The 13,179-nt window shown below is 51.8% G+C and overlaps 2 protein-coding genes and 1 long non-coding RNA gene across 3 annotated transcripts in view; 2 read left to right on the top strand and 1 right to left on the bottom strand.

Annotated features, from left to right (window-relative positions):
- Nucleotides 1–13,179, top strand: part of LOC311427923 — a 235,641-nt gene that overhangs the window by 186,965 nt on the left and 35,497 nt on the right. The window lies entirely within an intron of this gene.
- LOC311427958 (olfactory receptor 14C36-like) lies at nucleotides 1,041–1,961 on the top strand (the record flags this gene model as incomplete). Its single annotated transcript, XM_084539534.1, has 1 exon — nucleotides 1,041–1,961. One exon carries the CDS (start codon nucleotides 1,041–1,043, stop codon nucleotides 1,959–1,961), a length of 921 nt encoding a protein of 306 aa, XP_084395660.1.
- On the bottom strand, nucleotides 9,405–10,364 carry LOC311427957 (olfactory receptor 14C36-like; the record flags this gene model as incomplete). Its single annotated transcript, XM_084539533.1, has 1 exon — nucleotides 9,405–10,364. The coding sequence occupies one exon, from the start codon at nucleotides 10,362–10,364 to the stop codon at nucleotides 9,405–9,407; it is 960 nt and encodes a 319-aa protein (XP_084395659.1).

The raw sequence follows: 13,179 nt of genomic DNA, 5'->3' as shown, positions 1-13,179 counted from the left end.
AGGGCTTGGAGGCAGCTGGGAGTGGGAGGATGCTGAGAGCTGCCTGCAGGAGAAACCTGCACAGCCCTTGACAAGGTAAGGGTCTGGCTGCAGGGCCATGCAGCTGCAGGTCCTGGAAGGGTCTCCTCCTGCTGGGTGTTGTTTCTGAGAGGGCAGTGGGCAATGCAGTAGGCTTTGAGAGTCCTGCTGGGTTGCAGTGCGACGGGAGGAAGCCTGGCAGAAGCCCCTTGCAGTGTCCTATGCCAAGTGCCCCTGGACAGCAATGAGCAGAGTGGCCAAACCTCCCCCAGACCCTGCCGGGGGTGCAGCTGGGTTACGGGACACTCCAGCTTTCAGCTATCCAGCTCTGTCTGTGAGGCATCCTCCCGGGCTGCAGGCTGCTCTCCCGTAGGATGCAGCTCTCTCGTGGCATCCTTGTGTTACCCAGGCGCCCCAAGAAGAAGAAACCTCCGTGCTAAGACCGTGTCCATGCTGCTGGATGACTGTCTGTGGACAGCTGGAGTGAGACCTTTGCACCTGTCTGGGAGGGGAGAGCTGAAATCCTGACCAGTCCCCTGCAGACAAGGTGAGGATTCTGTCCATCTGCACTGGGACTGGAGCTTCTCTGCTCTGCAGTTTCTTCTCAGGGAAACACCTGAGTGGGATCATCCTGCAGCTCACAGAAAGGTGACATGGGGCAGCTGAGAGCAGGACTGATGGGCAGAGCTGCTCTGCTCTGTCTTCACCTAGGGACAGACCTTTTGCCTCCTAGCACCCACTGGATTTAACCAGGACTGTGCAAGTAATGTCAGGGAGTTCAAAACTCCAATACCTCAACTAGGATAGGGCAACTGGGATAAAATAAAGTGAGGGAAATACTTGCAGGTCTGCCTTCCAATCAGCTCAGTTATTTGCAATGATACTGCAAAGCTCATTGATCTGACATTTGTCTGACTTTGAGTTATCCACCCTTCTGTTTTATTTCCTATTTTCCTCAGAGAAGTCTGTTCTAACATTGCTCTGCCTTCTCTTCAACAGACAAGCAAGTACAAAGTCAGAGAATGCTCAACATCAGCTCTGTGAGTGAGTTCCTCCTGCTGGCATTCGCAGACACGCGCGAGCTGCAGCTCCTGCACTTCGCGCTCTTCCTGGGCATCTACCTGGCTGCCCTCCTGGGCAACGGCCTCATCCTCAGCGCCGTAGCCTGCAACCACCGCCTCCACACCCCCATGTACTTCTTCCTCCTCAACCTGGCTCTCCTCGACCTGGGCTGCATCTCCACCACTCTGCCCAAAGCCATGGCCAATGCCCTCTGGGACACCAGGGCCATTTCCTATCAAGGATGTGCTGCCCAAGTACTTTTTTTAGTCTTCTTTTTTGATGCAGAGTTTTCCCTTCTCACTGTCATGGCTTACGACCGCTACGTTGCCATCTGCAAGCCCCTGCACTACGGGAGCCTCGTGGGCAGCAGAGCTTGTGCCCAGATGGCAGCAGCTGCCTGGGGCAGTGGCTTTCTCCATGCTGTCCTGCACACGGCCAGCACATTTTCCCTGCCCCTCTGCCAAGGCAATGCTGTGGACCAGTTCTTCTGTGAAATCCCCCACATCCTCAAGCTCTCCTGCTCAGATTCCTATCTCAGAGAGGTCTGGGCAATTCTGTTTAGCATTTTGTTAGCATTTGGTTGTTTTGTTTTCATTGCGGTTTCCTATGTTCAGATCTTCAGGGCAGTGCTGAGGATTCCCTCTGAACAGGGCCGGCACAAAGCCTTTTCCCCGTGCCTCCCTCACCTGGCTGTCACCTCCCTGATGATCAGCACTGCCATATTTGCCTACTTGAAGCCCTCTTCCATCTCCTCCCCATCCCTGGACCTGGTGGTCACAGTTCTGTACTCAGTGGTTCCTCCAGTAGCGAACCCCCTTATCTATAGCTTGAGGAACCGGGAACTAAGGGATTCCATCAGGACTCACCAAATGCACCTATAATACTATGCCTAATATTAGAAATCCCAGCCTTTCTGAGAAAGAAAATAATATGATGTCTTCTATTATTAAATGTCAGTTTTATTATTTTCTCTCAATACTTCACATTTGATTAAATATTATTCCTAGCCCCCTACAAGTCAATTGTTTTCCTGTAGAAGATGGCTTCCTGTGTAGATAAACCTAATAAGAAAGCCATCAGAAATTCATTGGTCTGAGCTGCCATCTCTTCCCATCTCCTCTGGAGCTGGGGGAGCAGCCCCAGAACACAGGAGGGGCTCAGGACCAAGAGCCCAGCTGCCACATTCAGGAGCAGCCCCGAAGGCCACTGGGGCTGCCCCTCACTGCCCGCTGGGCTCTGCCTCTCTGCTGCCTTTGGTTCGGGGCTGCTGCTTTCCTGGAGCCACGACCATGGCCAGCAGCAGGACGTGGCCTTGTCACTGCTGCTCTCTTTTGGCTTCCACATTGTTCTCTTGTGCTCTTATTTTTGGATAAGCCCTTAGATCTCATGCACCATGGTGACAGTCCTGTTGTCTCTGCAGTGGCATCCCTGTGGTAGCAAGCAGCAGCAGGCACTGTGCAGGCCTGGGTCACAGCTGGCCTCCCTACTAGCACCACAGTAACAAATGGGGCTGCTCACGGCAAACCCAGAAGCCTGGACACCTCTTCCAAATGTGCTATCAGGAATGGAGCCAAGGGGTTGCTCCCTGCTCTTCTCTATTCTGGGGGTTTGTCATGGAGTGAAGGACAGAGGCTGAAAGTCCCAGGGTGGTCCCTGAGGAACCAAGGGCAGCACTAAGAGCTTCCATTATGACAGAACTTGCCTAAGGAGATGACAACTGATCTTAAATTTATCTGCATGGGACTGCACCCCCTGCAGTGGGGCAGATGGCAGATTGCAGCCTGTAGAGGAATCTGGAGCTTCCAGGAGATGTCAGGGGATCTGCAGGGACAGGGTGCTCAGTGGGTAATGATTAGAACCTCATAAAATGTGACCATGCAAAGAAGGGTCTGGTAAAGGAAAAGGCGAATCTGAGGATTCGATGGGCTAAAGGAGGGCTGTGCAATGCCAGCAGAGGTGGTGAAGAGCCAGCAGGCAAAGGCCCATAAGACTGCAGAGTAATTGAGGATATGCATTTTGAAGTGCTCTGGGTGAGGTCTGGTGCAGCACTCGCCTGTCCTTTGTGCCCTTAGAGACACCCCATGGCCCTGCGCAGCACTGCCCTGTGCTGCTGAGCCATCAGGGCAGATGGAAAGGGGCTCAGCAGCAGAGATCCCCATGGACATAGGTGTGCTGCCCACCCTGAGCAGCACAGGCAAAGGGGAGACCCGCGGGGGTCCCAGGGCACCACAGCCCCTGGCTCTCACAGCAGCACCGACAGCTTGGGGCCCTGTGGGGAGCACAGGGCAGGAAGCAGCAATGGCCAGCCAGGCTAGCACAGACACACTGCCCTGGGCAAGGCTCTCTGGGAGCAGGGATGGCCCTGGGGAAGAGCAGGGCAGCATTGCTGGGCCTGAACTGATGGGGAAAGGGCAAAGGGAAAGCTCTTTGTGCAGGCCCCTGCTCGGGGCAGGCTGCTCTGTGGCTGGGCCAGGCCTCTTGTGCTGGCCTGGGGAGCGGGGCTGGCCCTACGGGGCACAGGCACTGTGTGCTGGGGATCTGCCAGGCAAGACACCAGGGCTCCTGCAGCTTCACGGACCTCCATTTCCTGGCACCATGGACACCTTCATGCTTCATGCATGCAGCAGATAAACACCTCTCAACCACCTGTTTTCTCTTCTTCTAGAGGAACTGGGGACAGAATAGCAAAACCAAATAAAACTCGGAAATTGTGAGCCACAGAAGGCCCTGATGCTGTGCAAGAACTGCTCAAAAACAGCAACCACAACTGTGGGTGACCATCACTGGTCACACAACCAAAACACTGTACCACAAGGGGCTGCTTTGCAGAGAGTAACTCCATCCCAGCCAGAGCCAGTACTGGGCCACTGATGGACAAGAAGACTCCCTCTGCAATCTGGAAGGAGCCAGGAAGGTGCTAATAAGCACCAGGACAATTGAGGAAGCCCAAAGGCCCTTCTGAAGGGTCACTGAGTGCCACCAGAGAGGCAGTGCTGGGCAGTGAGGAGGGCCAGGAGAAAGACTTGTGAGAAGGCTGTGAGAAACAAGGAAATCCATGGCTTTAGCAGATCCTTAAAGTCCTGCCTGAGTCCCCAAATGGAAAGCAGGGTATGTCTGTGGGTGGAGAAGTAGCCAAATCTTGGGACTGGGACAGGGTTGAAGGGTCCTGCGTGAATCTGGTCTGATGGAGAAGTGTCCACCTTGCATGTGTGCCTCAGCCTGGGAGCAGGGGATTGCCTGCGGTGCGGGATGTCTGGGCTGTGCTCAGCCATGCCCCAGGAGATGACCTTGCTCTCTTCCTCCCCACCACTCCCCACACGGGGCAGGCCCTCAGGAAACACCCCTGAGCCTGGATATGCACCAACCTGCTGCAGTGAGGTGCCACTACTGCAGGGGAAGAGGGGAGGCTTGGAGAGGCACATTGGGCCTGCGGGCAAGAGTGGTGTGGCCTGGGGAAGTGAGTGCCTGGAAAAAGTTACCCTGGAGCCATAGGAGCCATTCTGGAAAGGAAACTTGTAGGCAGGAACCGCACTTTTGTGGCACTGCAGAGTTGCTGGGCACATTGTGCAGGGTGCTCTGATGGACTTTTATGTCCTTTTCCATCGTGTCTTAAGTGACGCTTTTCTCAGGAATAGAGTACCCAACAGAGGTGTGATGGATACTCTGAGATTATGAAAGCCACTAGAAAGATGCTCCTAAGATTATGACTGATATAGTGAGGTCAGGAGAAGCCCTGGTCAGGAGAAATGTGAGATTTGGAGGAGGGAATAGGGATTATCCAGCAGAAACTAAAGATTTTGTAAAAGGTAAGTTGGTTCAGGCTATGCGGAAGCTGCTGTAACCGTGACTTAAAACACTTATATGAGGCTATTCCCCAGCTTCAAGGAGCAAACATAATTCCTAAATTTAAATGTTACTCCACACCAAAACAGGAATCAACTACTCCTATGCCTGACATCTAAGTGTGCACTGAAGCCAAAACTCAGTCCATCGCCTCTTTCCCTTACCCTTACTCTCTTGCTTACCTTGATCCCTACCCTTAACGCTAGATTTAAATGCTCTATTTAGGCCTAGAATTATTGGAAAAACTGAACAAACCCTAAATCACTAAGCTTGTCCGCACTTTAACCACAGACCTGATACGCAAAGCAGAACACCAATCCCTCCCAATAAATCTTTCTTTAAATTCAAACCCAGAAAGGTGAGCCCTAGTTCCCTGATGCATGAACACCTAACAGCTGATTCCCCTGTTCCTGTGCATTGACTTCCTCACCTTCAGCCCCTCTCCTAACCCTTACCTTTAGGTACCATACTGGGTGTGGCCCTTAGTGCAAGCCAAGAACTGTGAGGTTACTCTGCAGTCACATGGCATGCAAAGATGTATGTGAGGGGTCATGGGTCTGATCAGCTTGTGGGCCACAAAGAGGAGATTGATGGGAGTGCTCTGAAGGGCTCAGCTCTGCCTCAGGATCTCCTGCCCCAGCAGGAGCAATGTGACTGTGGCAGGGACTGTGAGGTCACTTCTGTCTCTGCACGTGATAGGGCAGCAGCAGGAACGTGTCACAGAAAGTAACTGGGAGGTCACTTGTGTCTGGAGGTGGCAGGTCACCCTTGACATAGACCTGGGATCTGCACTTCTGGGCTGACATCTGGCAGTGGCCCTGCTAGGCCAGCAGAAGGCACCTGCTTGGCATGCTGACTGGGGGATCCCCTCTGCCTCCAGAGCCAGAGGGACCCAGGCAGAAAGAAGGCCCCCAGATGGGTTGTCCTGTCCCTTCTGCTTGAGTCCATGAGTGGGCAGCAGCAGGCACAAGGCTTGGCTGTGTGTAGCCAAGAAGCTGCAAGGCCAGCAGCAGGCCCCTGGCTTGGAAGCTGCTGCTGAGGTGGCTTGTGTCTGATCAGACCTGGGCTTTGTCTTTCAAGGAGTACCTGGTGAGAGTTGGCAATACATGGTTGAAACAAAGGATGAGAGCAAGGTTGTGGACAGAGATGGGTGTCTGTAGACTTGAAGGAAATAGGGCAAAGTGTGGGACAGCATAGGAAAGCCTGCAGAGGAGAAGGCAGAGGGTGCTGGTAAAAAGGGAAGGCCCCAAGAGCCCTGAGGTTTTTGTCCCCTTGGCTAGAGTTTGTTGGGAGATATGTTATATTAATTCTGATGGGCCTTAATTGATTTCTTTCAACTCTGAGCAGCAGCTCAGAGGTGTCATACCACTGTTCTTCTCATGGCATCCCACTGCCCACTCCATCCCACAGATCCCAGGAACAGCCTTGAGCCAGACATGGGGATGCAGGATCTCCTCTCCCAGTGGCTGGGGTCAGGCCTTGGCTCTTCTGCTTCACTAAAATCAACCAAGAGTTTTCTCAGCACAGGACTTTGCCAGTCTGCAATCATGGCCTCTAATTATCTACCCTAACACATCCTTGAGGAGGCTTTCTTAGTAACAGCCCTCAGTTGGGCCCATTCATACTCCAAGTCACTTCAACTTTTCCTCCTGACTTTACTTGCTCAAGCGGTTACATCACTCTCTTCTATAGTACCTGAGCTCCATAGCATCAGTGCCAAAATACTCCATGGACCTCATTAAAATGCAGAAACTCCTGACTTCTCTTCCATAGTTTTATTAAGTTTTCACGGCTTGTGCAGCTAATTGCAGAGCTTGCATGATGTACTTAAGGAAGGAGATTTCAAAAAGCAACTAATGAAAATATTTTCTGTTTATAAATCCTGAATTTTGCTACATTTCAGTTTGGAGCATCTTTCTTCTTCTGCTATTTTTCTGTGGTGTCTTCTTTGGAAACCTTCATCGGGAGGAAAAGTAGAGTCTAGAGGTCTGACACCTCTGCTGCCAGCAGTAGTCTTTGTCCCTGTAACTGCAGCCCAGCCCAGCACATGAAACCCATTCTAAGAGAAGTCAGGAGTTCCTAGGGAAAAAAATGAAATAAAATAATAAAATAAAATAAAATAAAATAAAATAAAATAAAATAAAATAATAAATAAAATAAAATAAAATTGAAATTACCATTGGAACCTGAGAAATTCTGCTAGAATCTTTGCAGACAACTGGACATCTATGCTCTATTGGGTCTTCTGTGGGAAACTCAGGATGAAAATTAAAAAATATATATCTTCGAGTGGCTGTAGCTGCACCTATGAGCTTGGCCTCATTTGGGGAATTTAACCTTCTAGACACAGAAACCTAAACTGAGTAAAGTGAAAAGACCTGCCCAGTCAATAGAGTAGGGCAAAGTCCTTCTTCCTGTGCTATAGATGCAGAAGGTAAAAAGAATTGCAATGTGCCTGACACTACTCTGGGACGTGTAACCCAGGTCATACATCTTTACCTTAGTGCTGACAAGTCCATCACTAAACCACGCTCCCAAGCTCTGCATCTACACCTTGGCTCTCCAGTCAATGACCCAGCTCATGGATGGCAATCAGGGAGTCTCGGTTAGCATGATGCTGCCTCAGGTGCACCACCATGGTAGCCATTGGCACCTGCTGTTCTTCAACCCTCAGCAAACCCCCAACAGAAGGGTTCTGTGGAAGGCCAAGCAAGGTAGACAACTGTTTCATGTCCTTTGTCTCCAAGGCAGCTCTGCCAAAGCCGCACCGGTGGTGCCCTCTTGGAACTCTGAATTCCCTCTCCTGAAGCAGTCTATGCCGAGGATGCACATAGCCTCTGGGCCAGTCCCAATGGGGTGCTTTTGCCATTCCTTCCCAGTTAGACTCACCTCAGCCTCCAGTACAGTTATGTATTGGGTTCCCCCTGTCACTCCAGAAATACAGGTGGGTTCTACTTCTTTCTAGCTTGATGGCATTAGGGTACTCTGTGCACCGGTGAGTACTGATGTATCAGTAGAGCCTGATACATTTGTGGGTCTGATGTACCAGGCCATTAAGTATACCCAATCCAGTAAACCCGATTGTTCCTTTCTTCCCCGCCTCTCCCTGGCTGGAAGCAGAACCCCTCTTGTCCTGCTTATAGTATTCTTTACGATGTCTGGTAGACGACTCACTGGAAACACGTCCCACCACAGCACAGTCATCCCACAGTACAGGGGACAGGGCGATGCCAGACAAGGGATGCATTACAGTGCAGGAGTTGTGGCAAAACTCAGGCTGAAATACTCAAGAACAGGACAGTTCTTGAAATGGCTGAAGCAGAACCCATCTGCTTATCCTAGTTTGGGAATCATCCCCTTCCATCAGGGATATGAAAGTAAAAAATGTGAAATGCCCCATCAGGTCAATGTGGAAAAAATATTCAGAGGTTTTGTGCTGGAGTGGCAGAAGGGAAAAAGTATTGCATTGTGCCTCAGACTAATCAAGGAGACCTAATGCAGTTCATCGCTGAGATAAAGCAAACACTTTAAGAATTGTGAGGGATGTTCAGTTGCGGCCTAACATGAAGAAGAAAGTTGATCACTGGTGAAGGAACAGTCTTTTCCTGCCATCACCAATCTGGTTACACAAGCATCAGAAGAACGTCTCTGCAGTATTTCCAAACCAGCTGGACACCGGGTGCTCGTGGTGCAGAGGATCTTTTGGGGATGAACTCATTCATGATGTAACCCTGAGGACAATGTGGAGCAAGGATTACATATGTCAGCAATACCTCAACCCACCACACTATTTCCTCCCCCTGCCTTCCTGTCCTGCCCTTCTTTCCTTCAGGATTAGAGTCAGATGGGAGCTCTGGAGGTTTCCAGTGCCAAGATCTGCTCTGAGAAAGGAGAACTTTCACATCAGATCAAGCTGCTTCCTCAGTGCTTCTTCCACCTCACTTTTGAAAGCCGTAGTTCTAGGGGTGTTAGCTGGAAGGCCAGTTCTGATTCAGTGGTGCTACAAGACAGCAGTGTGGAAGAGAAGTGAGACCAGCACCAAAACGACCATGTCCTGCTGCTGTCAGTATTTGTGGGTCCAAGAAAGTGGCGACCCTGACTCAAAGGCTGCAGGCAAGGAGTGCCTGCCAGGGCAGAAAAGGGCAGCCCCAAACAACACCAGGGTTTTTCACCACGTTGCAGCAGGGATCTTCGTCCCACAACCACTGTGGTACCTGAGAAGAGTGTATGAGAAATGAGATCCACAGAAACTGCCTACCTGCTGGTTCCTTTATTTAGTTAGTTACAAAGAGCTTAGCAGCACCTCTACATGAAGTCTTTGGCTTAGAAGAAAAGGTAAAAGGACACAGAAGAAGAAAAATATATTAAATTTATAAAATAAAAGTATAAAGAAATATTTAGCATATGGAAATAATATTGAAAAGAATGAACAGTTTTTGAAATATGTGAACAAAGGTGTTTCTGCCTTGTCCAGGTATACTTCAGGGAGTCACATGCAGAAGATCAGTTCCTCGTTGAAATACTGAATATTGCAATAACATCCTCAGTGCCTCCTTGAGCTCCTTATTCCTCATGCTGTAGATGAGGGGGTTCAGTGCTGGAGGTACCACTGAGTACAGAAATGTCAACACCAGGTCCAGAGATGGGGAAGAGATGGAGGGGGGCTTCAGGTAGGCAAACATGGCAGTGCTGACCATCAGGACGACCACGAGCAGGTGAGGGAGGCACGTGGAAAAGGCTTTGTGCCGGCCCTGCTCAGAGGGCATCCTCAGCACTGCCCTGAAGATCTGCACATAGGAAAACACAATGAAAGCAAAACAACCACAGCCTAAAGAAAAACTAAACAGAAGTGGCCCAACTTCCCTGAGGTAGGCATCTGAGCAGGAGAGCTTGAGGATGTGGGGGATTTCACAGAAGAACTGGTTCACAACAATGCCTTGGCAGAAGGGCAGGGAAAATGTGTTGGCCGTGTGCAGGACAGCATTGAGAAAGCCACTGCCCCAGGCAGCTGCTGCCATCTGGGCACAAGCTCTGCTGCCCACGAGGCTCCCATAGTGCAGGGGCTTGCAGATAGCAACATAGCGGTCGTAGGCCATGACGGTGAGAAGAAAAAACTCTGCTCCAACCAAGGAGGGAAACAGGAGTACCTGTGCAGCACATCCTTGATAGGAGATGGCCCTGGTGTCCCAGAGGGCATTGGCCATGGCTTTGGGCAGAGTGGTGTAGATGCAGCCCAGGTCAAGGAGGGCGAGGTTGAGGAGGAAGAAGTACATGGGGGTGTGGAGGCGGTGGTCACAGGCTACGGCACTGAGGATGAGGCCGTTGCCCAGGAGGGCAGCCAGGTAGATGCCCAGGAAGAGCGCGAAGTGCAGGAGCTGCAGCTCACGCGTGTCTGCGAATGCCAGCAGGAGGAACTCGCTCACAGAGCTGCTGTTGGGCATTTTCTGACTCTGGACACAGCTGTCTGCTGAAGACGAGAAGGGAGAACAAAGTTAGAAGAGGCTTCTCTGAGGAAAACCTATTGCAAGTTTAGGAGCACCACCCAGCCCAACCCCTGTCTATGCAGCTGAACCTTTCTGCATCTCTCTTGCTTGAGCTGCAGCTGGTGCTGGCTGAGAGTGGCACTGGGAGCAGGGGCTGCTGTGGGCTGCACAGGACTTCTTCCTGTTGTGCAGCAGGGGGAAGCAGGAACATGGGGGAAACTCTAGTTCAGTTCACTGATCAGGTCAATGGAATTTGCAGTGCTGTTTCAAACAATGCATCTCAATGCAGAACAGAGCTTCAGATGCCACTGCTGAACACTGCCGTTCTCGGCTGCCCTGTGTAACCCATCTGTGACCTTCAGGACCATCCCACACAGGTGTTTCCCTGAGAAGAAACTGAAGACAGTTGAGAGCAGAGAAGTCCCAGTCCCAGTGCAGCTGGACAGAAGCCTCACTTTGTCTGTGGGTTGTGAGCAAGTTCTCAGCTCTTCCCTCCTAGCCAGAGGTGCCGAGGCTTCACTCCAGCCGCCCTGCATCCTTCTGGAGAGCAGCACGCAGCCCAGGAGGATGCCCCACAGACAGAGCTGGATATTTGCAATCTGGGGTGTCCCAATATCCAATCTGCATCCCCTGCAGTGTCTGATAGAGGCTTGGCCATCACACTCTTGGCTTACTAAGGGTAGCTGGGTTATGACACTCCAAAAGGCTTCTGCCAGACTTCCTCACCTCGCAGTGCAACCCAACAGGACTCTCAAAGCCTACTGCATTGCCCACTGCCCTCCCAGAAACAAGACCCAGCAGGAGGAGACCTTCCAGGACCTGCAGCTGCATGGCCCTGCAGCCAGGCACTTACCTTGTCAAGGGCTGTGCAGTTTTCTCCTGCAGGCAGCTCTCAGCATCCTCCCCCTGCCAACCGCCTCCAAGCCCTCTCTCCTTCTCTCCTTTCCCCATGCCAGCTGCAGTCAGAGTCCCCAGCTCTGCTGCGTTGTGCAGAGGAGCTGCTCCTGGGCACAGCTGTCTCTCTGTTTCATGGGACTTGAGTCGTGGTGAATGGAGCCAAGTCCAGTTGGAGGCCAGTCACTAGTGGCGTCCCCCAGGGCTCGGTGCTGGGGCCGGTCCTCTTTAATATCTTCATCGATGATCTGGACGAGGGCATCGAGTGCACCCTCAGTAAGTTCGCAGATGACACCAAGTTAGGTGCGTGTGTCGATCTGCTTGAGGGTAGGAAAGCTCTGAAGGAGGATCTGGATAGGCTGCACCGATGGGCTGAGGCCAACTGCATGAAGTTTAACAAGGCCAAGTGCCGGGTCCTGCACCTGGGGCGCAATAACCCCAAGCAGAGCTACAGGCTGGGAGAGGAATGGTTGGAAAGCTGCCAGGCAGAGAAGGACCTGGGAGTGATGGTGGATAGTCGGCTGAATATGAGCTAGCAGTGTGCTCAGGTGGCCAAGAAGGCCAACGGCATCCTGGCTTGCATAAGAAACAGTGTGGCCAGCAGGGCTAGGGAGGTGATCGTCCCCCCGTACTCAGCTCTGGTGAGGCCGCACCTCGAGTACTGTGTTCAGTTTTGGGCCCCTCGCTACAAGAAGGACATCGAGGTGCTTGAGCGGGTGCAGAGAAGGGCGACGAAGCTGGTGAGGGGCCTGGAGAACAAGTCCTACGAGGAGCGGCTGAGGGAGCTGGGCTTGTTCAGCCTGGAGAAGAGGAGGCTCAGGGGCGACCTTATCGCTCTTTTTAGGTACCTCAAGGGAGGCTGTAGCGAGGTGGGGGTTGGCCTGTTCTCCCACGTGCCTGGTGACAGGACGAGGGGGAATGGGTTTAAGTTGAGCCAGGGGAGTTTTAGGTTAGATGTTAGGAAGAACTTCTTCACTGAAAGGGTTGTGAGGCACTGGAACAGGCTGCCCAGGGAAGTGGTGGAGTCACCATCCCTGGAAGTCTTCAAAAGACGTTTAGATGTAGAGCTTAGGGAAATGGTTTAGTGGGGACTGTTAGCCTTAGGTCAGAGGTTGGACTCAATGATCTTGAGGTCTCTTCCAACCTAGAAAATTCTGTGATTCTGTGTGATTCTGTGATTGGCCCTGCTAGGCCAGCAGAAGGCACCTGCTTGGCATGCTGACTGGGGGATCCCCTCTGCCTCCAGACCCAGGAGGACCTAGACAGAAAGAAGGCCCCAACATGGGTTGTCCTGTCCCTTCTGCTTGAGTTCATGACTGCACAGCAGCAGGCACAAGGCTTGGCTGTGTCTAGCCACGAAGCTGCAAGGCCAGCAGCAGGCCCATGGCTTGGGAGACGCTGCTGAGGTGACTTGTGTCTGCTTGGCTGAGAGGCCGCAAGGAGCCTGGTGTGTTGGGATGCCTACTTCAGGAGGGATATCCACCCTGATGGAGCTTTCTTTGGTAGTAGAAAAGAGCAGGAGAGAAAAAACTGCCACGAAGTGCACCATGGAAGGTTGGCTCTTGTCACGAGGAGGAAGAAATATCCCTCAAAGGGTCTGTGCTGTGGTGCCCGAGGTCACCCAAAGAGTGTCTGTGCTCAGACCCTAACTTTGTGTTTCAAGGAACAGCTGGTGAGTGTTGATGAGACACTGGTGAAATGATGGAAACGCCAGGATGAAAGCAAGGTGTTGAAAAGGGATAGGTGTCTGTAGACTTCAAGGAAATAGGACTAAGTGTGATACAGCATAGAGGAAAAAGAGGTGGGTGTTTGCAAGAATGGAAGGACACAACAGCCTGGACATTTTTGTCCCTTTGTCTAGAGCTTATGAGGAGACACA

The sequence above is a fragment of the Aythya ferina genome (genome assembly GCF_964211825.1).
Source record: "Aythya ferina genome assembly, contig: HAP1_SCAFFOLD_29, whole genome shotgun sequence".
Lineage (NCBI taxonomy): Eukaryota > Metazoa > Chordata > Aves > Anseriformes > Anatidae > Aythya > Aythya ferina.
Note: the sequence above shows the minus strand (reverse complement) of the source record. Positions and strands in the feature narration are given on the sequence as shown.